The 21,149-nt window shown below is 38.0% G+C and overlaps 1 protein-coding gene across 1 annotated transcript in view; it reads right to left on the bottom strand.

Annotated features, from left to right (window-relative positions):
* LOC124606695 (ATP-dependent RNA helicase dbp2-like) overlaps positions 1–14,258 on the bottom strand; it is a 60,144-nt gene extending 45,886 nt beyond the window's left edge. Inside the window, exons 1-4 of the mRNA XM_047138720.1 lie at positions 14,204–14,258; positions 14,015–14,103; positions 537–761; positions 326–451 (exon numbers count right to left, since the gene is read on the bottom strand). Of these exons, the coding sequence (XP_046994676.1) occupies positions 326–451; positions 537–761; positions 14,015–14,016 (353 nt within the window). The 5' untranslated portion in view covers positions 14,017–14,103; positions 14,204–14,258. The remainder of the gene's footprint in view (positions 1–325; positions 452–536; positions 762–14,014; positions 14,104–14,203) is intronic.
* Positions 14,259–21,149: the final 6,891 nt, after the last annotated feature.

The raw sequence follows: 21,149 nt of genomic DNA, 5'->3' as shown, positions 1-21,149 counted from the left end.
TTATGTGTACACTTTTAACAAAATCCTTGAAGAGCTTCACATATGTCAACACAGACATCAAAAACTATCTGCCATATAGCAGCTACTGAAACACTCACCAGTCACCAACATAAACATCTCCACTTGTTAATAACCTTGTGTATTTTGCTTTTAAATTCCTTCCTCAACTGCAATGAGAAGCCAGTGAAGTGTCAACTGACACATGCTTAAGCTCTGGATAGTGGAAAGCAAAGCTGGTTCATATTTATTTATCAACCATTACAACTTATAAAAGTCTATACCTTAAACTGTTATGATGTATGCACTGTAACTATAACTATCTCACCTAACTTCGTTCATAACATAATCTGGGAAATTTCCTTCTTCAAAAGTTAAAGCTGGATCTGGAACGGCATTTCCCTTCACAGTTATTTCCTTACTTGCACGGTACCGTGCAACTTCTTGAGGGCTTCTATAAAAAATGGAAGGAGAAAAAAGTGTCAACTTTTATATACACCCATGTACAAGCAACATAATGGACAACGACCAAAACCAACCTGTTTAACACATTTGGATGTGGTACATAAAAATCTTTCCTGAATGGCGGTAGTGCTGACATGTCCCATCGCGGTCGTCTTAATCTTTCACCAGGCTGCTTTCCTTTGAGACTGCTTGCTCCAAATCCCCCTCCACCACCACCACCAAATCCTCTTCCTCCTCCACCCCTCGGACCACGATCATTGGACCTTGGCCTGCCGCGATTCCTGCTTCGATCTCTGTACCTAATAAAATCAAAATAGAGGACCACATTTTAATATAGTATTAAGCTTCCAACAATACAATTCTAAAAAATAAGGGACTGGAATTATACTGATATATCATCATTTAAAGATATGTCTTCTTTAGGCATCGGCTTTTGGTACAGACATCTTCAACAGTCATACAAGGTGCTGTATAACTAGCCACACACACTATAAGATTTCCACCACAGGCCAGAACCACAGCAATCTCTGACACCGACTCAGAACTGCCATGCATACTCGACAGTTGCAACTGTGTCTCACATCAACTCTGTCGTACAATGAAGCATTTTATAGGCATTTAAACAAGGATAAAGGAATGTAGTTGAATTAAATCGGGCGATGCTGAGAGAATTAGATTAGGAAATGAGACACTTAAAGCAGTAAATGAGTTCTATTTGAGGAGCAAAATAAATGATGATGGTTGAAGTGGAGAGGATATAAAATGTAGACTGGCAATGCCAAGGAAAGCCTTTCTGAAGAAGAGAAATTTGTTAACATCGAGTATGGATTTAAGTGTCAGGAAGTCGTTTCTGAAAGTATTTGTATGGAGTGTGGCCATGTATGGAAGTGAAACGTGGATGATAAATAATTTAGACAAGAGGAGAACAGAAGCTTTTGAAATGTGGTGCTATAGAGGAATGCTGAAGATTAGGTGGGTAGATTACATAACTAATGAGAAGATATTGAATAGAATTGGGGAGAAGAGAAATTTGTGGCACAACTTGACTAGAAGAAGGGATTGGTTGGTGGACATGTTCTTGAGGCACCAAGAGATCACCAATTTAGTACTGGAGGGTAAATACCGTAGAGGGAGATCGAGAGATGAATACACTAAGCAGATTCACAAGGATGTAGGTTGCAGTAGTTACTCAGAGATGAAGCTTGCACAAGATAGCATGGAGACCTGAATCAAACCAGTCTCTGGACTGAAGTATGCAACAACATTTTATTGCAGAACATTTTTGCACTTGGAAAGTAGTTCATATCTTCGAGAGAAAATATGGACAACACTACGAAGAAAACAGCTTAGCCGGCTGGTTGAACTTTTGTAAAGTACAGTAATTCATAATACCCATAAAATAATGGACATAAAATTGTGGAATAGTCAATAATAATAATCACAGCACAAGCAAAATTTTACCGACACTCACTACAGTGTTGATTTATACAACTCCTCCCCCAACCTCCTTTCACACATTTTTCAGGATACCTACATCTTTCTGGGATTATTTCTGAAACTACTGAAGGTACTTCAAATCCATCTTTGCTACTACAACAAAATGTGTACTTGTCACAAATGCATTTCGCTTTATTAAAATAAAAGTCTTTGGCAGTCTGTAATGAAACACTTTTACGATCTAGTTTGCTTACTGCATCCGAAAACTGTTTGTTAGAAAATATGATTATGTTACTCATGATATATTACATCCAATTTTTGCTCACATCAGGAATTGTCGTAGGCTTTCACTTACAAAAAAAAAAACACCCTTGTTTGGCACTACTGTTAGTTTATATAACACTGGTCCATAGTTGGAATACTGTCTAGTAATGTTCGACTATCTCTTTGTGTGCTCTAACTTTAACATTCTTGTTTGACTAATGTTCATGTATCATTTGCCACAAAAAAGGTATTTCGCAGTACAGTTGTACAAATTTTTCAATGTGGTCACTGGTCCAACTATTTTACTATACTTGTAGCAACTAAAACTTACTCTCACTTGAAAACCACTCATTTCTCTGGTTGCCGTGTAAAAATTTGCTTCTTTTGGCACAACAACCAAGTGTTTATACAATGTTACCTTCCTGACACCCTAATACAGTTGCAACTGTGATAGAACACGAAACAGCAGTTGATTAAATGAGGAAATGAGAACAAATCACAGGTCAAAAGCTTATGAAAAAGCAAATTCTTGGTATCGATATAAAAGTGTGCCTTTTTCACTGATCTTGTTGCAAAGCTATACTAATTCACATTTCACCAGTTATCGGTCAGCAGTTACTAGTATACCACAGTAGATAATGCAGTTCCGCCTGTTTACCATTGCAAAATACTTTCCTCTACATGCTATCATTTTGCAAGACCTCATTTCAATATCTCAAACCATTTGAGAGATACGAGTGACAGCAATAGTATTTCAATCTAGCCTTACTGCTGACACGGACAAACACTAGTGCACTCGTTAACATCTGTTTTCCTGAGAAGACTGGAGATAAAAGATCACCTATCAAGCCTGAAGAAAAATTCAATACTTCAGTTACATTTCATATACAGCAACACACGGTCTAACATACACAAAATGCTTATTCATAGCCATCCCAATTTTTCATTGCAAACTTTTCAAATTTCACTGTGTTACTTACATGTGAACATCACAATAACTATGAGCATATGTAAAATAATAGCTGCTTTATCATGATGCTGATATGTAAAGCATAACTGACAAAAAGATGTTACCAAATAGTTTCTCAGACTGCATGACAGCCAATGTGAGCACATTGTTCTGCCACAGTAGCACATCAGTTCACCAGCCCACCAAAAACTCACGCTGAACTAGGCCTGTCACTAAAATCTGCTCATGCATGGCCATCTAATGGATGAAGGTGTAGTAGTCCTTCAGAAGTCATCTTCACCTTGCAGGCTGTATCAACTTTGTTAACTTCATGTTTTAATATCACTGTATACTATATTTTATACTGCAAATAGAAAGGTGCTTAAGCAATTTACATGAACTGCTGGCACTTAATGTCATCACAGCAACCATAATTGCTAAATTAATAAATCAGTGAATAAGGCTAGAAGAGCGTCTCTGATTGTTAGCATCTCACTTAAGACAATCAACTGACATCTATTAGTTACAGTATGATACCCATAAAGGAATTACAGGCAAAGTTTGAACAGGTTGTAAATCATGCTCTGGAGCAGTATGGGTCCAACCCCATCGTGGTTTAACTATGAAGTTGGAAAACACTGAGGAAGCAAAGGCTGTTGCACTCTCGATTCAAAAGAACGCACAAAGGATGTAAGACAAAAGTTAGAATAGATCCGCGCGTCCATGATAAGATCAATGCGCGAAGTATACAACTACCACTGTCATCCCTTAGCAACAAATCTGGCTAAGAACCTCAGAAAATCCTGTCTTATGTAAAATCACTAAGCGGGTCTAAGGCTTCCACCCAGTCACTCATTGACCATTCTTGAGTTGCAGTTAAAGATAGCAAAGTGAACAATGAAGTTCTAAATTTCATGTTGGCCCCTTCCTTAGCTTGTATTTATCGCAAATCCCTCGCCTAGTGCAAAGATCCAAGCAGTAGAAAACTGTGCAAGTAAATCCTGTACTTAAGAAGGATAAGAGAATAGACCCACAAAACTACAGGTTAATATCCTTAACACTGGTTAGCTGCAGAATCCTTGGAAATATTCTCTGTTGAAATATAATAAATTTTCTTGGGACCAAGACCTAAACCTTATGTCCGTGAACCAGCTCTGTTTTTGAAAGCATCATTTGTGTGGAATTCAGCTTGCCCTTCCCTCACAGTCCACAGTGAACCATGGATGAAGGGCATAGGCAGATTCCATATTTCAAAGACTTCAGGAAAGCATCTGTCACAGTCCCCCACTGTAGACTTAACGAAGGTAGGATGGTGGTTGTTGGGATGTTTAAGGGGGACTAAACAGCTAAGGTCACCAGTCCCCCATTCCAAAAACAAGCGAGACAAAGTCGCAGAGCAGATAAAACCCCAAGGGGAAGGAGACTGCGCCCCCCCCCCCAGGTGCTAAAGAACACAAATTAGGCAACGAACACTACAGAAAAGAAGAGTACGGACGAACACCAGACAGAAAGAAATAGAAGAAAAGAAGATGGCCGGAGACTGGTTGACTGACCACGACAACAAAAAAGGGAAAGAGTCAACCATCCAAAACAGCAACAAATATGGAGAGACGCGAGGACAAAAGACACAAAAACGGAAAAGTGCAAGACCCCCCTAAATGGATCCATAAAAAGGACTAGCACGGATAAAATGTAAAACATTGTCAGCCATGGAGGCATTGTCGCATAAAATCAAAGGCAAGGTGCCCGGGAGATTAAAAGACTGCCAAAGGGTGCGCAGTCGGGGACACTCCAATAAAATGTGGGCGACCGTCAGCCGGGACCCACACCGACACAGGGGGGATCCTCCTGACGCAAAAGATGGCCGTGCGTCAGGCATGTATGGCCGATGCGGAGCCGACACAGGATAACAGAGTCCCTGCGAGGTAGTAGCATACAGAATAGGTTCTCTGATATGAGAGTGGCTCGAAGACTTCTTTTATGCAATAGAGCCCTATGTGTTGCCTTTGATGGTGAGTGTTCATCAGAGACAAGGGTATATTAGGAGATGGACCACTGTCAGCCCTGCATCACAGCGACACTTGGGTGGATCTCACAGTGAAGGAGATAGCTGTGGGTCAACCGCGTATGTCCAATTCGGAGATGGCAGAGAACAATTGAGTCCCTACGCGTGCACCTCAAGGATGAGTTCCCATACGGCTGTGGACAACTTTACCATGCGGAGCTTACTTGGCGTGTTCAAGACAGACCATTCAGAGCGCCAGACATCGCGGACCTTGCGATATAGGGCTGACTAGAGGTCTCTTTCCACGAGACCCAGCTCCAGGGGTGACAAAGTGGTGGCCTGCTTGGCCAACCGATCAACAGAACAGTTCATATTGGGAGACCCCCATGATATAGAGCCATTGTAAAGAAACTTCTAAAGAAACAAACTTGCACAATACGTATAAAACAATGCACGGAACTGAAAGAGATGTGCTGAATGAAATCAGTTTGGTTGTCAAGAGAGCAACAGAATGTCTCCAAAGACAACTGTAGCAGAATATTGTCAAATGAACTTCCACAAAACCCAAAGAATTCTGGTGTGATAGCAAAGTAAAAGCAGAAATGCTGAACTCTGTTATCAAATATTCCATTACAAAGGAAAACCCAGGAGAACTGATCCAATGTAATCTTTGTATCACATTCTGCGTTCAAAACATATTGAAGTGTCTACTACAGAATGATCATCTCCTCCTGGTAAACCAGCACAGATTCCAAAAACACTAATCAAGTGAAAACCAATGCACACTTGTCTCACACGACATACTGTAAGCTATAGATAAAAGAAATTTCTTGATTACTCAAAAGTATTGGGCTCAGTACTTCAACTACTACATCAAGTGAAATTTGTGACTGGACTGAGGACTTTTTGGTAGGGAGGACACCATATTATCTTGGATGAAGAAGTAAGTTTGGGTGTGCCATCACGTATTTATGACCTTGCACACAATATTAATAGCAACCTAAATTTTTCGCAGTTATCTATAATGAAGTACTGTCCGAAAGAAGCTGCATACATATTCAGTCAGATCTTGATAACATTTCAAAGTGGTGCAAAGATTGGCAACTTGATTCAAATGTTCAGTAATGTATAATTAACCACTTCACAAAATGAAAAAGGGTAGTATCATATTACCATAATATCAATGAGTCACAGCTGGAAGCAGCCAACTCATACAAATACCTGGGTTTTAACATTTTGTACAGATACGAAATGGTATGACGACGAAGACTTCAGTTTATTGGTAGAATATTGGGGAAGTGCAATCTATCTACAAATGACGTTGCTTACAAACCACTCATGCGACCGATCCTAAAATACAACTCAGGTATGTGGTACCCATACCAGATAGGACTAACAGGAGATATTGGACGCATACAGAGAAGTGTGGCACAAATGGTCACAGATTTGTTGAATCCATGGAAGAGGGGCACAGAAATACTGTAAGAACTGAACTGGAAGACTTTAAGATGGACGTAAACTATCCCAAGAAAGTCTATTAACCAAGTTTCAAGAATCGAATGATTATTCTAGGAATATAAAACATCCCCCTACATATCACTCACACTTTCGAATCTGTATGTACAGAGCAGGGAATCAGTGATCATAAGGCCGTTGCAGCATCCCTGAATATGGAAGTTAATAGGAATATAAAAAAAGGGAGGAAGGTTTCCCTGTTTAGCAAGAGTAATAGAAGACAGATTTCAGACTACCTAACAGATCAAAACGAAAATTTCTGTTCCGACACTGACAATGTTGAGTGTTTATGGAAAAAGTTCAAGGCAATCGTAAAATGCGTTTTAGACAGGTACGTGCCGAGTAAAACTGTGAGGGACGGGAAAAACCCACCGTGGTACAACAACAAAGTTAGGAAACTACTGCGAAAGCAAAGAGAGCTCCACTCCAAGTTTAAACGCAGCCAAAACCTCTCAGACAAACAGAAGCTAAACGATGTCAAAGTTAGCGTAAGGAGGGCTATGCGTGAAGCGTTCATTGAATTCGAAAGTAAAATTCTATGTACCGACTTGACAGAAAATCCTAGGAAGTTCTGGTCTTACGTTAAATCAGTAAGTGGCTCGAAACAGCATATCCAGACACTACGGGATGATGATGGCATTGAAACAGAGGATGACTCGCGTAAAGCTGAAATACTAAACACCTTTTTCCAAAGCTGTTTCACAGAGGAAGACCGCACTGCAGTTCCTTCTCTAAATCCTCGCACAAACGAAAAAATGGCTGACATCGAAATAAGTGTCCAAGGAATAGAAAAGCAACTGGAATCACTCAATAGAGGAAAGTCCACTGGACCTGACGGGATACCAATTCGATTCTACACAGAGTACGCGAAAGAACTTGCCCCCCTTCTAACAGCCGTGTACCGCAAGTCTCTAGAGGAACGGAGGGTTCCAAATGATTGGAAAAGAGCACAGATAGTCCCAGTCTTCAAGAAGGGTCGTCGAGCAGATGCGCAAAACTATAGACCTATATCTCTTACGTCGATCTCTTGTAGAATTTTAGAACATGTTTTTTGCTCGCGTATCATGTCATTTCTGGAAACCCAGAATCTACTATGTAGGAATCAACATGGATTCCGGAAACAGCGATCGTGTGAGACCCAACTCGCTTTATTTGTTCATGAGACCCAGAAAATATTAGATACAGGCTCCCAGGTAGATGCTATTTTTCTTGACTTCTGGAAGGCGTTCGATACAGTTCCGCACTGTCGCCTGATAAAGTAAGAGCCTACGGAATATCAGACCAGCTGTGTGGCTGGATTGAAGAGTTTTTAGCAAACAGAACACAGCATGTTGTTATCAATGGAGAGACGTCTACAGACGTTAAAGTAACCTCTGGCGTGCCACAGGGGAGTGTTATGGGACCATTGCTTTTCACAATATATATAAATGACTTAGTAGATAGTGTCAGAAGTTCCATGCGGCTTTTCGCGGATGATGCTGTAGTATACAGAGAAGTTGCTGCATTAGAAAATTGTAGAGAAATACAGGAAGATCTGCAGCGGATAGGCACTTGGTGCAGGGAGTGGCAACTGACCCTTAACATAGACAAATGTAATGTATTGCGAATACATAGAAAGAAGGATCCTTTATTGTATGATTATATGATTGCGCAACAAACACTGGTAGCAGTTACTTCTGTAAAATATCTGGGAGTATGCGTACGGAACGATTTGAAGTGGAATGATCATATAAAACTAATTGTTGGTAAGGCGGGTACCAGGTTGAGATTCATTGGGAGAGTGCTTAGAAAATGTAGTCCATCAACAAAGGAGGTGGCTTACAAAACACTCGTTCGACCTATACTTGAGTATTGCTCATCAGTGTGGGATCCGTACCAGGTCGGGTTGACGGAGGAGATAGAGAAGATCCAAAGAAGAGCGGCGCGTTTCGTCACTGGGTTATTTGGTAACCGTGATAGCGTTACGGAGATGTTTAATAAACTCAAGTGGCAGACTCTGCAAGAGAGGCGCTCTGCATCGCGGTGTAGCTTGCTCGCCAGGTTTCGAGAGGGTGCGTTTCTGGATGAGGTATCGAATATATTGCTTCCCCCTACTTATACTTCCCGAGGAGATCACGAATGTAAAATTAGAGAGATTAGAGCGCGCACGGAGGCTTTCAGACAGTCGTTCTTCCCGCGAACCATACGCGACTGGAACAGGAAAGGGAGGTAATGACAGTGGCACGTAAAGTGCCCTCCGCCACACACCGTTGGGTGGCTTGCGGAGTATCAATGTAGATGTAGATGGATTGTGAGAAGATTAGAATAATTATTGCACGCACAGAGGCACTCAAACGACCACTCTTTCCTCATGTTTTAATTAAAACATGAGAGGATAGTTGGATAAATATGTTTAGTTAAATCATGGGAGACTGTAGTTGGATCATTGTTTATGAATAACCCATGATTTAATTAAAATCATTGATCCACTTAGTTGTTACATGGGAACCTTAACATACAGTTTAAATTTTACAAATTCTGTTTTACATGCCAACATTCTGCACAGTGTATTGCTTTGGGTCACCTGGTAATTTCGTACACTCCACACCATGACGATTTAGCACAATAAATGACAACAACATAGCTCACAAACATTGCCACCACATAATTAAAACTCTCATAGAGCATACCATCTCTTCATCACTGTGTCCTCTACAAGAAGATTTCAATTCCATTCCAAAACAAGCACACCATATCTCGATATCACACCACACATCACAACTATGTCACAGGTCACAGCAGACTTATGGTGTCTCTCAACCCAGTATACTACTCCAAATCCCCATTCCCCTAAAAAAAATTGTCTGCAAACTATTAACATTAATTTACTTGCTGGAACCATTCTTACTGCTTATACTGTCAGTCCTGAATAAACAGGCACACAATCGCTTTCATTGCATTTTTTTGAAATAATACAAACCCCTTAAGTATGAAAGGGCTACATTCTCCATGACCGCAGAATCAGCCGTGTTTCATTTGTATTATATCAATATACAAATTGAAGTCCCCCACCACAGTTTCTGTTCAAATGTTCGTGCGAATCTCAGGAACTTCTGCAGAGCTTTTGATGTGGTTTTCAATAATAGATAAGATTGCTTTGCGAAGAAGGTTTGAGGTATATAATTTGCACATCCTTTGTACAGACTGGTTAACTAAATGAATTAGGGCCACACATCACTGTTAAAACGATGCCACTGACATCTAATGGTGAATGGCAGATTGGCTCCCGAATGCAATACCAGGCAGGCACAAGCTACCGCTACTGGGAAGGCCAGCGCAGTCTACCAACAACTTCCTGAACAACCTGCAATGCAGGATGTATCATGTAGTAACGTAACAAGAGCAGAATGTTTTGGCATACAATTTTGTTTCCCTTGGCATGCACTGTTTAAATCATTAACAACAAATGACATTCTCTACATTTATGCAATGGACAAATGTTATTGCTATGCCACAAAACAGCCCTGCCATAACTACCAGTGTGAATAGTTTGATGTAGTTGCACTGTTACAATAAAACTACTAATGATCTAAGGGATATACAAAGACATGCTGAAAAGTAATATTTTATTAACAAAGCTTTAAGAGCTTTCACAAAAAAATTTGGAGGCATTACTTTTCAGCAAATCCTCATAAAAACAAAATCAGATTTAAACACACTGTTAATGACAAGCACAACACCAGAAACTATCTGAACACTAGGTCTTTCTGTTCACAATATACTATTAGCTTTGATGTAAGAATTGTCATTAGCTTCCAAACGTTCGCAATTTCACATCTACGCCTAGTTTTTTTCCCTATTGTTTGCAATAATCGCTGTTTACAATTCTAGGAAAGCTAAGAGAAACTTTTACAGAATACCTTAAACTCAAACAGAATATTGGACATCTTAACTTTTCGAAACCCTTAGTACCTCTGGTAAACTACCAACACTCAATGTTTTAATTGTTACACCCGGACGTCATTTTCATGGCTATTAATTAACTCCTACAACACTGGGGGGGGGGGGGGGGGGGACACCTTGTGCCCATTTTTTAAAAATATTTTTATCTTGTCAGGGACATAATATTTTAAATTTTGGAAAAAAAAATATTGTTTTTTAATGAAGTCTTCTACCAGAGTCCACAAACATTTTCAATTTTTCAGTTAACTTAATCCAAAAATGTAAGTCTTAGTAGCAGAGATGACTTCAAAATGAGTATCACATTTTCAACTCTAGGACCTACTTATACATTTGTACCCCTTTAAAACTTATTTTGGAAGTAAAAGTCAACATAACCAACAAAATGTGCATTTATATTTTTTGTGGTGGTCATAAAGTACATCCCCCATTATAGCACGCATTACTGAAAGTGAGATGGTATTTAGTGTGCTATATGATACAGTTAGGTTCCATACCCTACCTGCAAATTAATACTCCTTTAATAAACATGTTGTTAATGTAAGTAAAAACAATCTATAAATTATATCTTTTAAAAATTCATTTTAGGGAGGGTATAAAGTATCCCTCCCCCCCTCTTTGGCAATACAAGTTCCTGAAAATGCACTGGTACTGCAAGTGTTAGTGAATGTACCTATGCTGACACACACAGTTCACTTTCACGCATCTCACTGCAAGGCTGGAAGCTGGTAGAACCTACTAATACCGGTATATTTATTTTGCTTCATTTTTCAGAATGCAGGTTCTGGCAACATGCAGGTCTCTAGTATAGCCCAAGGTCTGGTAGAGACTGGTTGGGACTGAAAATATGGTTAAGAGTTGACAAATCGAACAAATGTTTTGCCATGTAAATAACTGTTGTTGTTGTGGTTTTCAGTCCTGAGACTGGTTTGATGCAGCTCTCCATGCTACTCTATCCTGTGCAAGCTTTTTCATCTCCCAGTACCTACTGCAACCTACATCCTTCTGAATCTGCTTAGTGTATTCATCTCTTGGTCTCCCTCTACGATTTTTACCCTCCACTCTGCCCTCCAATACTAAATTGGTGATGCCTTGATGCCTCAGAACATGTCCTACCAACCCATCCCTTCTTCTGGTCAAGTTGTGCCACAAACTTCTTCTCCCCAATCCTATTCAATACTTCCTCATTAGTTATGTGATCTACCCATCTAATCTTCAGCATTCTTCTGTAGCACCACATTTCGAAAGCTTCTATTCTCTTCTTGTCCAAACTATTTATCGTCCATGGACATAACTATAACTGTCATAACGCATATTTCACACACACTGTTTTATTGGAAATGTAGTGTGGATAGGGCCTCCCATCAGGTACACCATTTGTTTGGTGCAAGTATTTTGAGTTGATGCCACTTTGGCGACTTGCGTGTTGTTGTGGATGAGATGACAAAACACCCAGTCCCGGAGTGGAGAAAATCTCCGACCCATCCAGGAATCGTACCAGGACCCTTTGGCATGACAGTCCGTTGCGCTGACCACTCAGCTACCAGGGCGAACACTATTTTCATGAATGGTTTTAGTCCATTACTTTGATTAGACACTGTGCCAAAGTTGATAAGTGGTATCACGAGGTTCAATACTTTTAGCCAGAACTATATGACTTGCTGTTACACCTGATTCAGCATTGGAGGTTACATTCCTGTTTAACTAACCAAATTTACAGTGTTACAATAATGTTCAGAATCATCAACCAAATGTACGGTTTAAGACTTGCAAAACCTGTGTAACACTTCAGAAGTAATCAAACCAATTGCTTGCTCAAGGGCACTCCATTTGTTTTGGTGCAGTGAAAACCTTACCTAAAATCGATTAATCAATTGTCAGTTCGAAGTACTGGCTCAGATTTCATAGGAACTCATGTAAATGTTTTACATCTGTTCGCCTCACAAAGCAGGAGCTGTCGATGCTCATTTCCAACAATCCTCATACAAAGTGCCAAGTTGTACTACTTGGATAATATTACAAATGAACATGTACCACCTGCTGGTTTACATGCGTACAACAGACTGAGTTCATAAGTGAATTAAGTTAAGAAGTGAGCAACTACATCCAGATTAAGCAACATGTACGTTTAGTGAACATGCTATGAGACACACATATACACAGACATTCTCCATGCCCATTTCCCCCACAAGAAATGTTCTAAAACATGGGCACTCAACGTCTATTTTGGGTGTAAAGCAGAGGACACGTTAGAGGTTTTGTTGTATTTAGCACAGATACTGGGATAGTTAAACTGGAAATCAGGATTTAGTTTTACCAAAAGTTGTAATAGCACATGACATGCCTATGTATCAAGAAATGGGCTACATATAAGTACCAGACAATAATGTTATGTTACTGTATATTTTACAGGAATTTCCAGGCCTCATAATAGTTACCAGTAACGATGTGTCGAGGGGGGGGGGGGGGGGGGTGAACACGCTAAGAAGTCAAGCTAGTAACTTTAGAACAAATGTAATTTTTTACTGAGCAAGAAAGGTCTGTCTCAATTCACCAAAGGAGTAGCAAACATTTCTAACTGCCGAAGCATATGTCGTACATCCGAACGGTCTACCCGACGGGAGGCCCTAGCCACACGACATTTCCATCCATTGCTACAACTTACAACAAAGTAAGTTGTTCAATAATCTTCTACACTGCTCCCACGAACAAGGAATGTAATATCTGTAATGACTGGTGACGTACACAATGAGCTAAATGAGGCCTTCTTAGCAGTTAAGTTTATTACTAACATACGCAACAATGTTAACAGTGCACCTATTTCTAACGGCATTGATATTCTCTTGCGATTTTACAGTGTGAAATTATGTTCCACCAAAAGAAAACGTTTTTATTTATTTGCTTTCAACCGAACTAATAAGCAAACTATGCAATTTCCTCGCAACTCATCTGGCGTGGTTTACGAACAGCCATTCATTAATTACAGCTTTCTCCCGTGACGTAAAACAGAAGGTTCGAGTTTAGTAAAGGCCGCAAATCCACGCATCAAATTTATGAACTTTATTGGTAAAGAGTTACGGGAAGTATGACGTAGCCAAGACTATAACCTGAGCTATGCCAATCATAAATGGCGACGATGTAGTCAACTGAAGTTTCCTCATACCTCAAACAGCAAGACATAGAACTCCAGTATAAACACTTTCTGCAAAACTAAAACTGTGATAATAACAATAGTTACAGCAAGCGATATGTTTTGTTTTCTATAACCTTATTAGATTCATAGCATAACCAAACGAATTTCGAGGTAATCAATGTGCCTCTTCGATCATGTTTCCTTGAGCTCCACCATTACGGCTACACAGTGAAAACATCTCATTCATAACGTTCCTCTCTTGAACTGAGCTGGTAGGCGGCTAATGCCATACTTCCAAATTGTAACTTACATTTTAGCTTACTACAGCACGTCCGTTAGCAGTTCCTCTAAATCAGTTTTTTAAGGTTTTTCTTCAATAACTTGGGAACCCGGCGGTTGCTAAAGAAAAAGAAACAAATATAAGTATCTGAAGCACATTTACAGCAAAACACGGCAATTAAATCCAACAAAAACCAACAAATTCTTAACGACAACTTACTATCAAAGCCGCACAATGACAGGAAGAACCGGAAGAGATCAAGGTTGCATCAACAAAATGGTTTCTCGCACGCCAAAGATATTATTTGCCACATCAGCAGCGTAAAAGGTATTGAGCTAAAAATTTTTTTTTAAAGAAATTCAGCAATAACAAATTTGTGTTTTCCTCATAAAAGTATTCGTGATAATGTATTGTCTACTGCTGTATATCCCAAAAGAAGTGTATTGCTTAGTAGATCCGTTTATTTCGAGCACCAACATGGAAGGGAACTAGAGGATACGTCAGCATAATGTCTCTTCTCTGTACCCTTTACTGAACATCGAAAGTGAGGTTATAAGCCACGAAACGTGATACACAAAATCAGTATGTACATTATTAAGGAATAAGTAATGATAGTGGAGTTTCTTAATGCCCAAAGCAAACTTTAGAACGACTGTTCTTGATGAAGGTTAAGGTAAATATTCGACACTGCTGAGAACTGAAAGAATACAAAATTGTCGACCAAACATTTAAAAACTTTAGCTTTAGTTTGACCGAAAAATTAATAGGCCATACAAAACCTACATGTCAAACAACCTTTGTAAGACTGAACGTAACGTACTTTTATTTTTTCCTAAGTTTTCCTTCTGAATGTCCGATCGTATAAGAAACTATATTTTTCCACCAATAAAGCTGAATTATTCATTGTTAAAGAACTGTATTTTTAATGAAAGTTGTTTAACCTATTTATGTGCTTATTCAAGCCCAGTGCAGGCTTTAAGTTTAATTTAGTGCTTTCTTTTATTCACTTCCTTTGTATAAATGTCGATTACCACTGGATGACACAGAAGGGAACAGAACTTCATGTTGTTCCGTAATTCATTTCAAGTAATACCCTTCATAGAAAACAGAATGGATGACACTCTCAACGATTGTAGAGAAGCAAGTGTTGACGTTGTAGGGGGAAGGCTGACTTCATCTGTTTGGTAGTTAACCTACTCTTCCCATGCACGCTCACTGTGGCTGTGCGAATAAAGTTTTTTTCGACTGCATTTTGATCGCTGCGTCTGTCTTTCGTTTCGTAATTCGTAGATCCTTTAGATCCACTATGCAGCGCCATGTTCTTTCTGCCTTTCCACCGAATTTTTCCTTCAGACATATCTTTTAAGGTATTTTGCATAAAAATATAACCAAAGGTTTTGTTTTCTTCTTTCAAAATCTCCAACTTGTATTTATAATCCTTCTCTGTGATCATATTGTCATATCTTGTCCATTGTCAACAACGTTTAGTGTACTGTCACAGAACAAGAACATATCTTGAAAAATTGGTTCTTACTTTCCACACTATGTTACTTGTGTAACAGTAGTTTTTCTCTTTCAGTAAAAACATTTTTGTTAAATTCGTCTTTTACACTTGTGCAGCGTCTATTTCCTTCTAAGTCATGCTTTAATAACATAAGTTACATGTGCTGGATTCTGTTTATTTTAATTTGGATGTGCAGCATTCCTAATGTCTTTGCTTTTACTCCTCCTTAGTTAAGTGTTGGCCTTGCAGCAGTGGCAACACCGGTTCCTCTCAGATTACAGAAGTTAAGCGCTGTTGGGTTGGACTTGTACCTGGATGGGTGACCATCCGGTCTGCCGAGTGCTGTTGGCAAGCAGGGTTGCACTCAGCCCTTGTGAGGCAAACTGAGGAGCTACTAGATTAAGAAGTAGCAGCTCTGGTCTTGGAAACTGACATATGGCCAGGAGAGCAGTGTACTGCCAACATAATCCTCCACATCTGCATCCAGTGACGCCTATGGGCTAAGGATGACATGGCGGCCGGTGGGTATCGTTGGGCCTTCATGGCCTGTTCGGGAGGAGGTAGTTAAGTTTTGGCACATATCACTGTATACTGGAATTTTTTTCAAAGTGGCTGGAGCTTTAATAAATATATTTTACACAAGATTTTGACTATTAATATCTATAGGAATGTAATCTGAAATTATTACCTATGAATAGGAATGTGAAGCTGCAATGTTACAAATGCTGCTATAACACTATTGTTTTTACTCCCTGAAAGAATCATTTAAATATTTATATTTCAATTTAGGTACATCAGATATTTGACAATTTATTCAATCAAAATTATTTTGTTCTCTGTTCCATTTGAAGTTAAGAGGATCTAGCCAACACAGAATAATATTTCTCAACTTACTTAGAATTTTGGTGTGACCGTGATCACAGTGTATTAGCCAATAGCAACCAACAATGAGAAGATGGGTGTTGCACTGTGCGGAGCATTATTGCTTTTTAGTGTAATAATCAAACAAAAAGTAAAAACATTGTAACTGTACTATGTAATTAAGTCATGAAATGGTTTGATTATGGTCTGAATATCAAAGGAAGTAGTTGTCTTTTGACAACATAAATTTTTTACATGTAATTCAATAACTGTGCATCTAAGAATGCTACTAGTAAATGTTCTGGAAATACATAAACTGTAGATCAGGTAGAAATTTTTGAAGTTGAATCTTAGAATATAAATTTCAATTATTGGTGACTGATTCCATTATTTTCTTTATCTCAAAATAGAATAAAAAAACTAAATTTGAAGGCTAAAACGACAGAAACTGGAAGGCTCTGCAACTTTTTATATTGCAAGAAGAGAGAACTCTCTTTGATTGAACTATTAATAAACACTTTACAATATGAAAGATTAATTTATTTGTTAAGTCTATCATGTTCTGCATTGTTGTGTCTTTGCTTTACAGTGTTCTCTTTATTTTGAGAACTGTAAGATACACACTGATTAAACTATATAAGTTAATTTATTACCAGCTTCATACAACACACACCATAGATACATTTTATATACATGTTCAGAAAATTCACATTAATTTTTTTGTTCTGGTTGCCAGCCTTTAAAAAATGTGTAGCTAACACCATCCCTTACCACTTCTACAACACTTTCAACATACATTGGAATGTAAACAAGAATTTACAAAAATTTATGAAACTGAAAAACAAAGATAACAACTAGTAAGACTTCATTAAATCTTGCATAAGAACAAGTATCACATCTATCTTGCATGTTAAACAATATTTCCTTGAGACATATTTAAGTGCTTCTCTTTGTTGTTATTGTTTTAGGTTGTTCTTACGACTCATATATCGTTATTCATGTTATCTGTGTTAACCATTTTTATTCTTAGATCCTGTATCCATAAACGATTGCGTATTTGGTTTTCATTCTTCACTTTATTTCGAATATAATCTACACAGTGATTAAATTATATAAGTTATTTTACTAATAACTTTGTACAACGCAGACATGTTTTATTCATACTCTCAGATAACTTGCTGTCTAGTTTTTGTTCTGAATGCAGACTTTAAAAAAACATACAGGAAATTTGTATTTTACCAGTTCTTCAACACTTTCAATGTTCTTTTCAGTAAATCTAAGTCATAAGTTTTACATTTTTAGTTACTCAGTAATCAGTTCTTACCTAACATACTTCTAAAACGAAGTTGGGGCAATTGTTTGCATAATAGCCGTCCTAAAGTTGTCAAACTTTGAAATTAGTTAGTTAGCTAGATTCGTGTCCCAAGAATAATTTGCATGATAAATGGTAATGATGTGAAATGATCTGGAGAAATGCATGACACATATTTTGCTGTCTTACAATATATTTATCCGCTACTGGTTGTGATCACAGACCATCTTCACAGTGCTAGCACAAAAATGGAAGCAAAATAAAAGCTGCGAATGTCAACGCAAATTACATTTTCATGAGAATTATTAATCAGAAAAATTAAATGTAGTTACAAAGAGTATCTATCGTGACACTTCACATGTCATACATGCTTTTTAACCAGAATAGTATATGACATTGCTGACATGAGATAGTTTGAAAATGATAATTAATGCCATAACACCAGGTCAAACAAACAGAAAATATTTGAAATATCTAAAAAAATGTAACCAGTAATTCCACAGCACCACTGCTTTGGCATAAAAGCTGGCAGGTTAACGCACAAATGTTGATCAGTCAAGCTACAAGCAAAAGTCAAAGATCATGATCAAAGAACAAGTTTCAAAATGTGTACACTGTGGTAGGGTCGCAGAGGGATAAAAATGCACTTAAATTACAATAAAAGGGGATACAAACGTATAAAATTTTTTCTTTCCTCCCAGTATATTGTTTTATTTCTGCTTTTCCCTTTTATTTTTTCTCATTATATTACTACTAGCATTATTACTTTTCCTTTTATTTTCGAGACAGCAAAGTGTGCAGGTATTTCTCCAAGTGTGTCAATGGTGTTGACAGCGCCCGAAAAATTTTTGATTTGAGACTTGTTTTACATTCACCTGTAAATATGGACACACACTGAACATTTGCAAGGTTTTATCTGATTTATTATTATTGTTATTAAATATACACATATGAGTTAGTAATTCCTACCCACAACCTTTTGCACATTACAATAATAGAAATTGTTCTATATGATATAGAATAAAACAGTTGTCAATGAGAAACTTTAGCAGTTTGTTTTGATATTTTAAGAAAGTGATCAGAAATTTTATATTACTGGGCAAGTTATCAATGTGCTAAAGACAACTATAATGTGAAGTAATGGATATCATTTTTACTTTTGGTATTGTAATTATGTACATCATTATTATTTTTGAACTACACAGAATTAATTATAACAAACTTCATATGGGAATACATAAATTGTGAAGCAGTAGTCAGAATGCCCAACTCCTTGAACAGGTTTCTGCAAGATGATGGTGGACGAACACTACATATTATTCTTCCAGCATGTTTTTGAGCAATGAAGACGTTCCTTCCAAAAGGTGAGTTACTGCAGTGTATTATTTCATATGACATTATAGAATAAAAAAATGCAAAATATATCAGGTAACTGATTTTCTCCCTCCAAGATTCGAAATGCTTGTAAGTGTAAATGTGACTGAATTAAGTTGTTTTAGGAGTTAAAGATGTTAAATTTTAATCAATTTTGTCATCTAAGAATTTTAATGTTTCCACCCAATTTCTTATTTCCTCACCATGAGTTACATTTATTATTGGTGTAGTCCCTAGATGTGCAGAACTGAATATGTTGTGCCTTTTTAAAGTTGATGTTAAATCACTCACAGCAAATCAGTCAACGGTACTTTTAAGAATCTTGTTTACCATTTCTTCTGTTGATGTATATTAACTTGAATTTCCTACAATAGAAGTGTCATCTGCAAAAGAAACCAATTCTGCATTGGTGAGTATGTTTGTCAACTGTTCTTTTGCAGTACACTACTTCACCTCACAGATCTTCTCTGTGTTGTTACTAACATAATAGAATTTAACATCTGTATGTTTCCTTCACCTAACATTTGTGTGGTAGTTTGATTGTCTACGTGAAGAATGGTCTTCACTTATCTTCTAGATAGCTCTCGTACTAGAGTTTTGATGAGATTATTTCTTTGGTGCATCCTGTTGCTGAAATATATTCTGCATAAGTTGATGAAGTAGGTTTTATATATTGTTTCTTGATACACGAAATAATGGGAGAAATTTTATAAAGCATATTGTATGCACTTGTACTCTTCATGTCTCTTTGTGAATAATCAGCATAAAAAAGAAAAAAACACCATCTTAACAGATCTTGAAGACCCAATGGTACCGGCCGGCCACTGTTTCATCCTCAGCTCTTAGGCATTACTGGATGCAGATACAGAGAGGCATGTGGTCAGCACACCACTCTCCTGGGCATTCTCAGTTTTCATGATCGATACCGCTACTTCTCCAATCAAGTACCTCCTAAATAGGCCTCACAAGGGTTGACTGTTCCCTACTTGCCAACAGCACTCGGCAGACATGGAAAGTGACCCACCCAAGTACTAGCGAAGCCTAACAGTGCATAATAAGCGTCACAATGCACAGTTAGATGCATAGTGTCATCTCCTTCATCTTCTTTGTCGTTACAGAAAAGGCCATAATTATTAGAATCATCTGTTTAGCTCAGAGTTCGTTTGACATATCGTTAATGCCCTTTCTTTCGATCTTCATGAATGACTGTGAATCCGAGGTTCTTCAAAAGTTTTTCAATTTTCTCTAAGTCTTTCTGTATTATAATTCCATCATCACCATTATAATCCTGTACATTTCTTCAGGTACATCTTTTAATATTCATTGATATGACTGTAACTGAATTTGTCTTTCTTTGGAAAATTTGTCTGGGTTTTACTGCCGTCCATCCTTTTGTCAAAACACAAATTTTCCAGCTACTTTGTATCTTCATCAAAATCTCTTCATTCTGTTTCCCACAGAGAAAGATTATTTTTAACACAAACACTCTCACTTGGAAATTTTTCTCTGCTGCCAGAACAAACAACAGTCTTACAAGGGGACGACACCTACACAAATGACGGCGATGTGATTTAGTCATTCTTAAAAAGAAATTATAAATAACTGTAAGTCTTTGGAGATATGTGGGGGAGGCAGCAGAACAGACAGCTGCTATTGTTATAATCACCTGTAATACTACCAATTCTAATCAGTATCTTGTAAAGTAATGTATGCAGAAATTATCGCTTAACATGATTTCTTCTTGATAGTAGCAACTCCAGAACATTCTTCTGTGGTCTTCCTCTTACTAGATAAATAAATTTCATCTGACAATATCATATTGGTGAGGCATCATCTTTATGATATAATTTTCGTAGTAGGAATCGTAATAGAGATATGTCTTTCCTCTTACTAAATTAAGCTCACTCCAAAGTTGTAATAAACACTGTAAGGGGTTCATTAGGCGTTCATTACTATTCACTAGCGCACTTGAGCGGATGTAATTTCGATGGATTGCTCGCTCGCTGCCTGCGATATGAAATATCTATGCTACAATAGAATCGCAGGTCAGAACAGTGCTGCAGTAAGTCGAGTTTAGTAGCTCAGAGGGAGCAGTCGTGTTTTGTAGCTCACAC

Source organism: Schistocerca americana, chromosome 3 (genome assembly GCF_021461395.2).
Source record: "Schistocerca americana isolate TAMUIC-IGC-003095 chromosome 3, iqSchAmer2.1, whole genome shotgun sequence".
NCBI lineage: Eukaryota > Metazoa > Arthropoda > Insecta > Orthoptera > Acrididae > Schistocerca > Schistocerca americana.
Note: the sequence above shows the minus strand (reverse complement) of the source record. Positions and strands in the feature narration are given on the sequence as shown.